The sequence below is a fragment of the Sorex fumeus genome, unplaced genomic scaffold (genome assembly GCF_029834395.1).
Source record: "Sorex fumeus unplaced genomic scaffold, SorFum_2.1 ptg000098l, whole genome shotgun sequence".
Taxonomy (NCBI): domain Eukaryota; kingdom Metazoa; phylum Chordata; class Mammalia; order Eulipotyphla; family Soricidae; genus Sorex; species Sorex fumeus.
In genome coordinates this window covers 6926734-6940040 of record NW_026606155.1, presented here as the reverse complement: position 1 = coordinate 6940040, position 13307 = coordinate 6926734, and the positions used below count along the sequence as shown (strand labels likewise).

Below are 13307 nucleotides of genomic sequence, written 5' to 3'. Positions count from 1 at the left end.
ATGGGGCACCCAGGATCGAAATCGGATTGACCATGCACAAGGCAAGCACCCCACTGGCGATTCTATAGCTCCAGCTCCAGACCACCCCATTTTTTAAAAAAGTGGGGCTAGTGCCAGATAATCTCATCATCACATGTCCTTCTCTCCTGGAAGGGAGCAACATGATGTTCACCATAACCATGCCAGACTGTTTCACTCAGGGCGCCCCAGAGGGGGGTGAGTGAGACCCCTCCCCGCCCCAAGGGACCCTGCCCTGGCAGCTGAAAACCTCCAGAACTCAACCGCCGCCTTCCTCATGACTGCTCTCCACACGCTCAGGCCTACCCTCACCCATGAGTGAACCTTTCCCTGGACCACACAGACCCGTGACACTTCACAGGACACACCCTACCCATAGTCCAAGAGCACCGCACCACATTTGATGGGATTCAAAGGAAGAGGCAACTAACCTTAGAGGGAAATATATTATTTCAGTTCTGCTTCGAGCTGGAGTAATAGCACAGTGGTAGGGCGTTTGCTTTGCATGCAGCCAGCCCGGCCAAGCCGGGTTCTATTCCTCTTCCCCTCTCAGAGAGCCCGGCCAGCTATCGATAGTATCTCGCCCGCAAGGCAAAGCCTAGCAAGCTACCCGTGACTATTCAATATGCCAAACACAGTAACAAGTCTCAAAATGGAGATGCTACTGGGCCCGCTCGAGCAAAATCAATGAACAACGGGAAGACAGTGACAGTGACAGTTCTGCTTTGGGGCAGGGATTGGGGTTCAGGATGGAAACACCCAAAATATGGTAGTGGGAAGGTACAATGGTGGTGGGATTGGTGTTTGAATATCAAATGCAATCCAATACTGTGAACTAATTTATAAAATTTTTTAAAAATTCAAATAGTGGGGCTGAAATCTCCACCAGGACACTGGAAGACAGGCTCTAAGAGTGGGCATCCACAGAACACTGCCTCCTGAAAGCCAATGAAGCATTTCTCGAGGGAAAACGAGCCGATGAAAGCATAAATCTCCTTTAGATGGTCTACATCCCCATGGAAGCTATAACCCCTGTAAGGACAGTCACCCAAGGTGACAAGCAGCTTTCCTGGATCTGTCTCATGACTAAAATGAGCTTTACAGCAGCTCTACTGAACGAGGAGGGGCAAGGGGTGGGGAGGCGTGAAACAGAGACACATCCTCGGGAAGGTTCCTGCTAAGACTAAAATGTCTCTAGGGCTAAAGGAGGCTAAAAGGACCACAGGTGTGGTGTACTGACAGCACAGGGGAATAGGGAGCTTGCCTTGTACGCAGCTGACCCGGGTTCAATACCCGGCAATCCATGGTTCCCCGGAACACCGACAGGAATGATCCATGAGCATAGAGCCAGAAGTAAGATCTGAGTACTGCAGGGAACGGGCCCCCACACCAAGAATGAAAAGTAAATGTCTGGGTCCTAACCCTAACAGAAGGCAGGAAGTGTGCTAGTAAACATTTTACAATGGGCTGACAGGTTGGGCTCCTGATTTCAAGAACTTTCAGGGTCCAAAATCCCCACCATACTACATGGAAAGTATCATGTTAAGCGAAATGAGTCAAAAAGAGAGGGATAGACATAGAAAGATTGCATTCATCTGGGGAACATAAAGTAACAAAATAGGAGACTAACACCCAAGAGTGGCCAAGATTAGTACCAGGAGGTTTGCTCCATGGGGGGGATAGGGGGTGGGAGGCATACTGGGACCCGTGGTGGTGGAAAATGGTCACTGGTGGAGGGATGGGTACTCAATCAATGTATAAGTGAAACCCAAGCACAAAAATTGTAAGTCTACAACTGTACCTCATGGTGTTTCACTAAAAAAAGAAAAAAAAATTCCCCACCATGGTCAATGTCCACCACGATGTGGCATCCACTGCCCAGCAGCTTCCAGAAGTGTAGCCGCTGGGAGTTGGGGGCTGGGGTGGGGTGGTGCTTTCGGTTTTCCTCTGCCAGGATGATTTTAAAGCCCCAGCACAGAAGGGCAGCTAATAGGGGGCGAGGTCAGCTCTAACACCAGCATCTTCGGCAAAGTCATCCAGCCTCCACTGGCCTCAGAGCCCAGGAACAAGGTTTGAAAGGTGCAGCGGGTTATGCGAAACTCACCACACAAGATCAAGAGAAATCTTTCTAATCCGGTCTCGGGGGCTGGGCGGGGAGCTGTGAAGCCTCTGGCTTATCAGCGAACCTGTCTTGCTGTCTTCCTTAGGAACCAAGCCTCCAGAACCTGAATCGGAGATACTGGCCACCTCTGTTACCTGGAAGGCTCCAAGTCTCCCAGGGGTTCTCGGAGATCATTAACCCCAATGTATGATGCAATAACCCAGTAACAGGTGATTGGCTGAGCATTTTCCATGCATCCCATATGGGCTCGCATTAGCCAGCCCCCCCAAGCTCTCTGGGTCCCTCTTCATTTCCAAATGAGAACTGAGAGGTTAAAGCATACTTCCAATTAGCGTCCTCACTGAAACTGGTTATGCTGTATCAGATGATTTAAGAAGCATTTTTTATGCATACTCGTGGGTGGAGCAGAAAACAGGGCCACAGGGGGCCTGAGGGAGGGCAACAGCCTATGAACAGAGAAGACAGAGAAGGGGCACAGTTCATCGGTGGTCCCCAAACCAAGAAATAAAAATAAAATGCCTGGTCCCAACCCATACAGAAGGCAAAAAGTGTGCTGGTAAACTATTTTACAATGGGTTGGCGGAGTTCCTGATTTCAAGAACTTCAAGAATTTCAAGAACTGGGCAGAGAGCTAATAGAGGGCAAGGGGAGACGTAGGACCCTTTTCAACTCCTTGGCCACAACTGCCACCTGCCTTCTTGTGGAAGAAGAGTCCTCTACGTGAAAAGTGGAGCAAAAGCGAAATCCAGCCAGAGCGTCTTATTAACACTGCGAGTGTCTGTAGCTCAGTGAGTGGGTTTTGAGAGAGCCAAAGTGATCAAAATCCTCAGGCTGAGGGCCAGAGCTCTAGTATGGTGGGGAGGACGTTTGCCTTGCACACGGCTAACCCAGTTCAATCCCTGGCATCTCACATGGTCCTCCAAGCAGCGCCAGGAGTGGTTTCTGAGTGTAGAGCCAAGAGTAAACCCTGCAAACTGGAGGGTGTGGCCCCAAAACACACAAACACTAAACAAAACCCTCAGACTGAGATGAAGATGAAGAAGCAGTTGGGTTCCCGTCAAACAAAACAGCCTGATGATGTGGATCAGTAGCAGAGGGCTCATCTCCCAGGTGTGAGGCCTGGGTTCAATTCCCCGTACTGCCAACAAATAAACACATCAAACAGAGGGGACCAGGGACCTGAGGATTGTACAGTGGGTAGCGCGCTTGCCTTGCACATGGCCAATGGCCAATGGCCAATCTGGGTTCAATCCCCACCCTATAGTCGCTGTGGCTGCCAGGAGTGACCCATGAACACAACCTGCTGATGTATTCCCAAACGTAACAAAACGAAAACATACATAAGGGAACAATAAGCTTGAGTACTAGACGACCCAGAAAACAAACACCACTGGGGGAAATATTCAGGTCATGCATAACAAGGAAGGGCCGCTCTTGCAGAAATGAGGAGAGCCTGAACTATGTTGGGCGGGCTCCGGAACTCAGGTGGAGGTGGACAGACGTCCAGGTCCTGGCCTCAGTGTGAACGCTGACCACCGTGAGCCTTGGCCCAGCCTGCCATCATAGCTGGCCTGAGACACCGGCCTCGCCAGGTGAGAGACTAATGATGTTTTTTCACAGAAGAAAAAAAAAAAAAAACAGGGGCTGGAGCGATAGCACAGGGGATAGGGTGTTTGCCTGTCCGAGGCCAACCTGGGTTCGATTCCCAGCATCCCATATTGTCCCCCAAGCACCCGCCAAGAGTAATTCCTGAGTGCAGAGCCAAGAGTAACTCCTGTGCAACACCGGTGTGACCCAAAAAGAAAAAAAAAAGAGTACATATCCAAAGCTCATTAAAAGAGAACCAGGAGACAGCTGATGGCTCAATTGGCTGAAGTGCTTGCTTTGCAACCACGAGGTCATGAGTTCAGTCCCCAGGGCCTCCTGTATGCACCAAACACAATCGTAGGACCCCTGCTCCTCCGGCCCAGCAGACATGCTGTCTGCCATCCTGCACACCACAAGCAATTTCTGAGTCTACCAAGATATGTACAGGCAACTAAGAGTGTGATCCCTAGCAAGCACTACAACTGCACAGATGTGGGAGCACAATTAAAGTGTGCGTGCCAGGCTCCCCCTATAACAGCATGTTAGCAATCTCTTGTACACGGGCTTAATGGTGAGGTGTAACAATCTTCACACACTGCCCTCGAAGGAAACTTTTTGGGATCATTTTTAGTGGATTATTCATGACAAGCAATAAAAAATAATTTAGGGCCTGCTATTGGGTCAAGACTGGGTGGGTGGTAGCTGAAAATAATGGAAAAAATGGAAATAATGGTAGTGGGATTGGTGCTGTAATATTGAATGTAATAAATTATTGTGAACAACTTTATAAAAATGAAATTAAAAAATAAATTCATGGGGCTGGAGTGATAGCACAGAGGGTAGGGTGTTTGCCTTGCACACGGCAGACCCGGGTTCAATTCCCAGCATCCCATATGGTCCCCTGAGCACCGCCAGGAGTGATTCCTGGGTGCATGAGCCAGGAGGAACCCCTGTGCATCCCCAGGTGTGATCCAAAAAGCAAAATAAATAAATAAATAAATTCATTAACAAAATAGCACTGTAGCACTGTCCTCCCATTGTTCATCGATTTGCGCGAGCGGGCCCAGTAACGTCTCCATTGTGAGACTTGTTGTTACTGTGTTTGGCATATTGAATACGTCATGGGGAGCTTGCCAGGCTTTGCTGTGCGGGCAAGATACTCTCGGTAGCTTGCCAGGCTCTCCAAGAGGGGTGGAAGAATCGAACCCGGCTCGGCCCTACCACTGTGCTATTACTTAAAATATAATAAATACATCTGAAAAAATAAAGTGTGTGTGCAATCCCCCATCATAATAACAGCAACAGAGAAAAAGGAAGGGAAGAAAAATAAAGACTGTACTAACTTGTTTGAAAAACAGAAAATCCATGGCACTCTGGTGAGAAGTTCACATCGATATGCAGTTATCTACTGCATCGCTCCTGTGAATAGTATTATGAGCTTCTCCTTGCTGACTGCAGGTGTTCAGAGCATCTTGGGGTATCGACTAGACTAGAACTAGAACTGTATTTGTGAGCAGCCCTCAAGTCTGAGCATGCAGACTGCAGAGTCGGGAGAAGGAGACCTGGCAGCCAGTCACCGAGAGTAACTGGGAGACTGAAGAGATAGGCTAATCACTTGCTTCGGCTCAGCCAGAGTGCAGGGCACTGGGTGTGGAGGCCTGGGCGGTGCAGCAAGAGAGCAAAGAGCAGATGTGCTGAAATGACAGAGCCCAGAATGCCTGACCCCAGCTTGGAGAGCCAGGACGTTTCAGCGTGGGTCAGAGCGATCATCCAGTAGATAGGGCACTTGCTTGCTTGCTTGCCTTGCATGGGACCGACCCAGGTTCTAGCCTGGCAACCTCTATAGTCTCCAGAACCTCCCCAAGAGGAATCCCTGAGTGCAGAACCAGGAGCAAACTCTGAGCACAGCTGAATGTGTCCCCCAGCAACAAAGAAGGGGGGGGGGGGGGGGAAGGCAAATAAATAACCAGTTTCAGGGCTGGAGCGATAGCACAGCGGGTAGGGCGTTCGCCTTACACGCGGCCAACATGGCCGACCCGAGTTCGATTCCTCCGCCCCTCTCGGAGAGCCCGGCAAGCTACCGAGAGTATTCGATATGCCAGACACAGTAACAACAAAGTCTCCAATGGAGACGTTACTGGGCCCGCTCGAGCAAATCGACGATCAACGGGAGGGCCTTTACCTTTACCTTTACCAGGGGGAAGAGAGAGAAGAGAAAGTCTTGGAGGACAAGCCATTACTACTTAACAAAACATGTGGAACTGCAGAAGAGTGCAGAGAAACATAAGAGAATAGGTTAGACACCCAAGAATAGCCGAGATAAGTACCAGGAGTTTCACTCTATGGCTTGGAAGCCAGCCACACATGCTAGGGGAAAAGGCAGCTCCAATAGAGAAGGGAGCACTAAGTAAACGATGTTGGGAGGATCCTCCCAGGATAGGAGATGCATGCTGAAAGTAGACGATAGAATGAACCTGATTGCCACTCAATGCCTCTTTTACAAACCATAGCACCCAAAAGGAGAGAGAAAACAAAAGGGAATGCCCTACCACAGAGGCAGGGTGAGATGGGGGGATGGTGGGGATTGGGGGGGTGTGAGGGATACTGGAAGCACTGGAGGTGGAGGGATGGGTACTCAATCATTGTATAACTAAAACCCAAGCACAAAAAATCGTAAGTCTACAACTGTACCACATGGTGTTTCACTAATAAAAATAATTTTTTAAAAAAAAAGACAGAGAGAGAGAACAGGTTAGAGATAAATAGGGATTTTAAACTCCGCTGTGTCCTGGGGAATGTTACTTAATATCTCCACGTCTATTTCCAGCCCAGAGCCTCACAATGGCCCGTTGTAGAGTGGCCCTGGTAGAGGGGCAGAAGCCACACCCGAGATTGGCAGCTCAAGAGGGGGCCGTGCTCTTTTAATCTCCTTCCAAGAGCTGAGAAATGCTGAATTACTGTCCCTCCTTTTTGTATTGTTGGTAAGTTGGCTGGTTTTGGGGGTGGACTCGGGACTTATTCCTGGCTCTGTGATCAGGAGCCTCTCCTGGTGGTGTTTGGGGAACCATATGCGGGCCAGGGATGCAACCTGGGTTGGCCTTCACTCCTGGGCGCATGTGCGCTCGCTCTCGCTCGTGCGCTCGCTCTCGCTCGTGCGCTCTTGCTCGCTCTCTCTCTCTCTCTTTCTCGCCCTTCTGTGACCGTTCCTAAAGCAACAAGGTTCTAAACGCACTTCATCCTCGACAGCCTCCTTGCCCAACTCCAAAATGACTCTCCAGGGGCTGGAGCGATAGCACAGTGGGGAGGGCGTTTGCCTTGCAAGTGGCCAACCTGGGTTCGATTCCCAGCATCCCTGAGCACCGCCAGCAGTAACTCCTGTGCATCGCTGGGTATGATGCAAAAAAGCAAAACAAAAACAAAATCACTCTCCAGCCCTTGAAGATTATAGCAGGAGTGATCGAGCCTTTGCCACATGTACTTTTATTTATTTATTTATTTATTTTTGCTCTTTGGGCCACACATGGTGATGCTCAGGGATTACTCCTGGCTCTGCACTCAGGAATTACTCCTGGCAGTGCTCGGGGCACCATATGGGATACCGGGTATCAAACCCAGGTCAGCTGCATGCAAGGCAAATGCCCTGCCCGCTGTGCTATCACTCTGGCCCCTGCCACATGTATTCTGACCTTTGAGAAAGTGTTCAGAAAGGGGCCTGGGATGGCACTCACCGCAGGGCACTTGCCCTGTGTGGGTGAGGGCCCTGGGCTCCATCCCTTGCTCCATCTAAGGTTCCATGCAGGAGCCTCTCAAAGGCTGTGAAGCAGCCCAGTATGGAGGCGGGGGGCCACAGGAAGCAATCAGCCCCTGCCATGAAACTGTCACCTCCATCGCCCAGACTCTGCACTGCTAAAACACAGTTTCCATTCTTTCCCGTATGACCAACTGAACCCACAGTGTCCAATCCACATCCTCTCACGGACATTCCAGCAAAACCACCAACACTTCGATTTATGACCTTCACCTCGAAAAGTCACGGCAGAGCCTGGCAAGCTCCCCGTGGCATATCCCCTATGCCAAAAACAGTAACAACAAGTCTCACAATGGAGACCTTACTGGGGCCCGCTCGAACAAGTCGAAGAACAACGGGAGGACAGTTCAGTGCTACAGTGCTACCTCAAAAAGCATCAAATCCAAGTACCCCCAGGTGAGCAGAAAGAGCGCAAGCATATATGTGTGCTGCGGTTGGGGAGGAAGAGAGTGGTTTTTTTTGGTCTGTTTTGTCTTGTGAGGCCACACCCAATTACGCTCAGGGGATACTCTGTGCTCAGGAATCACTTCTGGCAGTGCTCAAGGGACCAGATTGGATGTTGGGGATTTAACTTGGGTCGGCCATGTGCAAGGCAAACGGCCTACCTACTGAACTATCACTCCCAGAGAGATTATTTTTAAATTCAAGGTAAAGGCCTGAGTGATAGTGCAATGGGCAGGGCACTTGTCCTAGAGACAGCCACCCCAGGTCTGATCCCTGGCATCCCATATGGTCCCTGGAGCCTGCAGGAGTGCTCCTTGAGCACAGAGCCACGAATAAGTCCTGAGCACCTGGGGAATGTGGGAAACCGTAAACAAAACCATGAACAAACCCAAAAAAGTTCAAGGTAGAAGAAAAAGAGGCTGGAGGGCCAGAGAGAAGAGTTCTGCAAGTAAGACACCTGCCTCCCCCGAATCAGCCCTGGGTTCAACCTCATCAGCACCACAGATGGTACCCTAAACCAGCAGGAGTGATCCCTGAGCTCAGAGGCAGCAGTAAGCCTTGAGCAGGAGAGGAGAGGCAATGGAACACACACACACACACACACACACACACACACACTCAAAGCCTGGGCGGAAATGAGAACACAGACCAGGGAGCCCCCCAAAGTCCCTGGCACAGCCCAGACCCCCACCACCTACCAGAAGCAGCCTTTAGGCACTGCCTAGTAGTAGCAGTGCCCCCCAATGATACCAAAACCAAGAAAATCACCAAGAAACAACAAAGGTCAAGCGTTCCAAAGAGATGGGCGGGGAGGGCAGGCGGGCTGACGGGGGTGGGGTGCGCCCCTCTCGGCTGGCTGCCCGCTTACCCCCAGAGGCGGGAGTCCCTCCACCACGTTCTTCTTCCCGGACAGGAGATCGGACACGGGCCTCTTCTTCAGCGAGTCCCTCCGTGCGCGGTACCTGCCCGATGTGGTGAGGTCCGACTCGGACATGGACGGCGTCAGCAGCCGCGGGGCATCCCCCGCCAGGGCCCTGCCCCGTTGCTCCAGCACGTGGCCCTTGGGCTCCAGGATGTGCAGGGGGCCCGCAGCAGCGGCGGCGGCATAGCCGGGCTGCAGGTCCGGCGGGTAAGGGCTGTGCGGGGACCCAGGGGCCAGGCGGGCCCGGGTGTCCTCCTCGAAGTCCTCCTCCTCCTCGCTGCTGTGGATGAGCATGGTGGCATCGGAGAGCGACTTCTTGTGCCCGTAGCGCAGGTCGTCGGTGGCTGCAGCTGCGGCTGCGGCTGCGGCTGCAGCGGCAGCAGCGGCAGCTGCAGCGTTGGCGGCCAGGCAGGGCTGGGAGCCCGCAGCGGCGGCGACGGTGGTGGCCGCCCGCGGGGCCACGTCGGCCGCCGAGGCGGACATGGTGCGCTCCTTGAGCCGCAGCCCGTCCAGCCCGTGCGCCAGCCCGGCCACCTCGATGCTGTTGCGCTTCTGCAGCTGCGCGTGGCGCGCGGCCGTCAGCGGCTCGCTCACCTCCTGCAGCGAGTGCGCCACGGGCAGGCTGGCCTCCTGGAAGGTCTGCACCGAGTGGTGCACGCGGCGCGTGATGAGGTCCGGGTTGCTGCTGCTGCTGTACAGGTGGCGCGACAGGTCGGGCGTGCTGTTGGCCGGCCGCGGCGCCGGGTAGGGCGGCGGCGGCCGGTACACGTGCGTCTTGAGGATGTTGGCGGCGGCCGGCGACTCCTGCGCCTGCAGCTGCACGTTGGTGAGCTCGGGCACGCTCACCGCGCCCACCACGGGCCGCCGCTCGGCCGGGTACGGGTACGGGCAGGGGCTGTGGAAGCTGTAGCTGAGCGGGAAGGGGCCGTGCGCCGCCGCGCCGGGCGGCGAGGCCAGCGGCGCGCGCTCGCGGATCTCGGGCTGGCTGTAGACGAGCGCCGCGTCGGGCCGGCTGTAGGCGTAGGAGCTGCCGATGTTGAGGTTCCGCAGCGAGTGGCTGTGGCGCGGCTCGGGCCCCGCGGCGCGCTGCAGCTGCTTCATCACCGTGTCGTAGTCGGGCGTGGGCCGGTAGGACGGCGGGATGAGCGCGCTGTGCCGGTGCGACGGCACGTAGTCGGGCCGCATCACGTCGCTGCCTGTGATGCTGGGGTTCGAGGACATGGGCGAGGGCTGCAGGTAGGCCTGCGCGTTGTTCAGCGAGCTGGTGCTGTGCGCGCTGTAGACGCTGCCGTTGCGGATGCGGCCACTCAGGTCCAGCTGTGCTCGGTCCAGGCTGGTCTGCGAGTGGCAGTAGTAGCCGTTCTGGCTGGCCACGAAGAGGTTGTCTGCAAAACACGAGGGCTTGTGAAGGCGCTCGAAGGTTCTGGGGTGGGGGGTGGGGGGTGGGGGGGTTGCTTTGGTTTGTTTTATTTTGGAGCCCCCCGCCTAGCGATGCTCTGCCAATCAGGAATCTCTCCTGACGGTGCTGGGGAACCACACTGCATGGATGCTGGGGAGCGAATTGTGGTCAGTGCAAGGCCAGTGCCCTTAACTGCTGTAATATCTCTCCGCACCCAGGGATTTTTTTTTTCGTTTCAGGGCCACACTCAGAGGTGCTCGGGGCTCTGCACTTTAGGGACCACCCCTGGAGAATCTGGGGGACCATATGAGATGCTGGGAAGCAGACCCAGGTCAGCTGCGTGCAAGGCAAGTGCCCTACCCACTTTATATCGCTCTGGTCCAAACTGTCCTCCTATTGTTCATCGATTTGCTCGAGTGGGCCCAGTAACGTCTCCATTTTTTTTGAGACTTGTTGTTACTGTGTTTGGCATATTGAATATATCGCAGGCGAGATACCTCGGTAGCTTGTTGGGCTCTCTGAGAGGGGTAGAGGAATCGAACCTGGCTCGGCCGGGCTGGCTAGGCACAAGGCAAACACCCTACCGCTGTGCTATTGCTCCAGCCCAAAGGATTTAAAAAAAAAAAGAAAAAGAAAAAGAAAACCAATATTTCAGCCCAATCTTGTTCATTCCTGCATACTGATGCCATTTTTGATATAGCTTCTAAGAATCCAGGCTGAAATGAGCAGCTATGGCTGGACTCTGCAATGTGGGCAGAACATCCTGATCGAGAGTCTAGACTCCACTGTCCCAGGAGTGGAAGGGCTCTGCCCACCAAGACTGGCATTGAAGACCTGGCACCCAGCGCCAAACTATTCCAACTGCAACTACAGGACCGTCGGGTGCATACCTCAGGGCCCCTGAGCAACTACAGAAGTGACCCCAGAGCAATGGACTAGGAGTAGCCCCTGAGTACTGGTGGCTGCTCAAACAAACCAACCAAAAAGCAAGTGCCACTATTTCATAAAATATTGTATCATTTCCAAAAAGACAAAAAAAGAGGGGTAAAAAATTATATTCTACTAGAAACACAGAACGGCTTCCAGAACTCCTGGGAAGCTGCGGGCAGACAATGCCCAAGGCCACTCGGCCTGTGTGCTCTCTCCCTGGGACGTGGCCATAGGTGCTAAGCCAAGCACCACCCCCCAAAATATGAGTGCAGGTCGTTTGCTGCGGTGCTTCTAGAAAAGAGAAGGGAGAGAGTTTCATAGGTCCCCACACCTCTGGGTCCAGCCCCGCAGCGGCACAGTTTTGCAGGGGTTCGCAAGGCAAGAAGGCACAGATGAGCACCCCTGCACTGGGCTCCTCAGCAAGCACAATCCAGAGCTTAGTCTTCTTGTCAGAGACTTTCAGGTGGGGGCTTGAAAAGGGGTATGTTTCTGCAGCCCAACCTAAGGTTGACCAGAAACCCCATCTCTCGTGGGCCTGACTTCTGACACAGCAGAGAGAAGCTGGGGTCAGGCCCTTCGCAAGAAGGTGACCTGGGAAAGGCATTCATTTGAAAATGGCCCCAGGGCAAACTCCACTGCCTCACTGTTGTCCTCTGCATATCTGCAAGTCTCAGACTCACTCACTAGGATCCTTCTCACACACTGGGGCCACCCCTGAATCTCTGTTCCATCCTTCTGGCTACAGGACAACGCATCTGCCCATTGTACTCACCCTCTAAAACTATCCATGTGAGCAGGGCCGGAGCGATAGCATAGCAGGTAGGGCATTTGCCTTGCACATGGTCAACCTGGGTTTGATCCCCAGCATCCCATATGGTTCCCCAAGTACTGCCAGGAGTAATTCCTGAGTGCAGAGCCAGGAATAACCCCTGAGCATCGCTGGGTGTGACCGAAAAAGCAAAAAATTTAAAAAATTTAAAAAATAAAACTATCCATGTGGGTAAAGGTCGGGCCAAGAACTGAGGGAGAAGCCAGGCTACCACGGAGGGGAAAAAAAAAAAACACCTCATGGTGGGCTGAAGAGATAGCACAGCGCATAGGGCATCTGCCTTGCATGCAGCCAACCTGGTTTTGATTCCCAGCATCCCATATGGTCCCCTGAGCACCGCCAGGAGTAATTCCTGAGTGCAGAGCCAGGAGTAATCCCTGAGGATCGCTGGGTATGACCCAAAAAGCGGGAAAAAAAAATCACCTCATGGGCTAGAGAGACAGTCCAAGGGTAGGTTCAGGTACTTGCCGTGCACATGGTCAACTCTGGTTCAACCCTTGGCATCGCAGATGGTCCCTAAGCACCGCCAGGAGAGAACCCCTGAGCAGAGTCAGGACGACTAAGCCTGAGCACCAGGGCGTATAGCCCCCCAAAACAAACAAAGGTTGAGGAGGGGAGGTGGAGAACAACTTCCTGAAGCTTAGAATCCGTAAGCAAAAGAGGACTACAGCATGGAGATGAGGGAAGCAGCCCCTCCCGCTGGGAACTGTGGGGCACAACAGCTTCCGGCTACTGGCCCTGCTCACTGGGCACGGGCACGTGCCAGAGACTCTGCAATGGCTCCCCTGACCATCCAAAGAAAAGGGGGGTATTGGAATCAGGGTTGATGGCGGGTAGAAAATGCAGATTTGCTGGTCATTCCAGCCGAAATGTGGACTGTGGGTAGCTAGGGGAAAAGGCAGCTCAGAGAGAGAAGGGAGCACCAAATAAAGGGTGTTGGGAGGTTCCTCTCAGGATGGGAGATGTGTGATGAGAGTAGACTTTAGACTGAACATGATTGCTACTCAATGTCTCTTTTGCAAACCACAGCACTCAAAAGGAGAGAGAAAACAAAAGGGAATGCCCTGCCACAGAGGTAGGGTGGGATGGGGGGGATGGGGAGTGGGAGGGATACTGGGATCCATGGTGGTGGAGAATGGGCACTGGTGGAGGGATGGGTACTCGGTCATTGTATAAATGAAACCCAAGCACCAAAATTTGTCAGTCTACAACTGTACCTCATGGTGTTTCACTAATAAAAATTTAAGG

General features: G+C 53.1%; 1 protein-coding gene across 1 annotated transcript in view; it reads right to left on the bottom strand.

The window, feature by feature from the left end:
- Positions 1-13307, bottom strand: part of PTPN21 (protein tyrosine phosphatase non-receptor type 21) — a 93798-nt gene that overhangs the window by 8872 nt on the left and 71619 nt on the right. Inside the window, exon 13 of the mRNA XM_056134022.1 lies at positions 8848-10286. Coding sequence (XP_055989997.1) covers positions 8848-10286 — 1439 coding nt within the window. The remainder of the gene's footprint in view (positions 1-8847; positions 10287-13307) is intronic.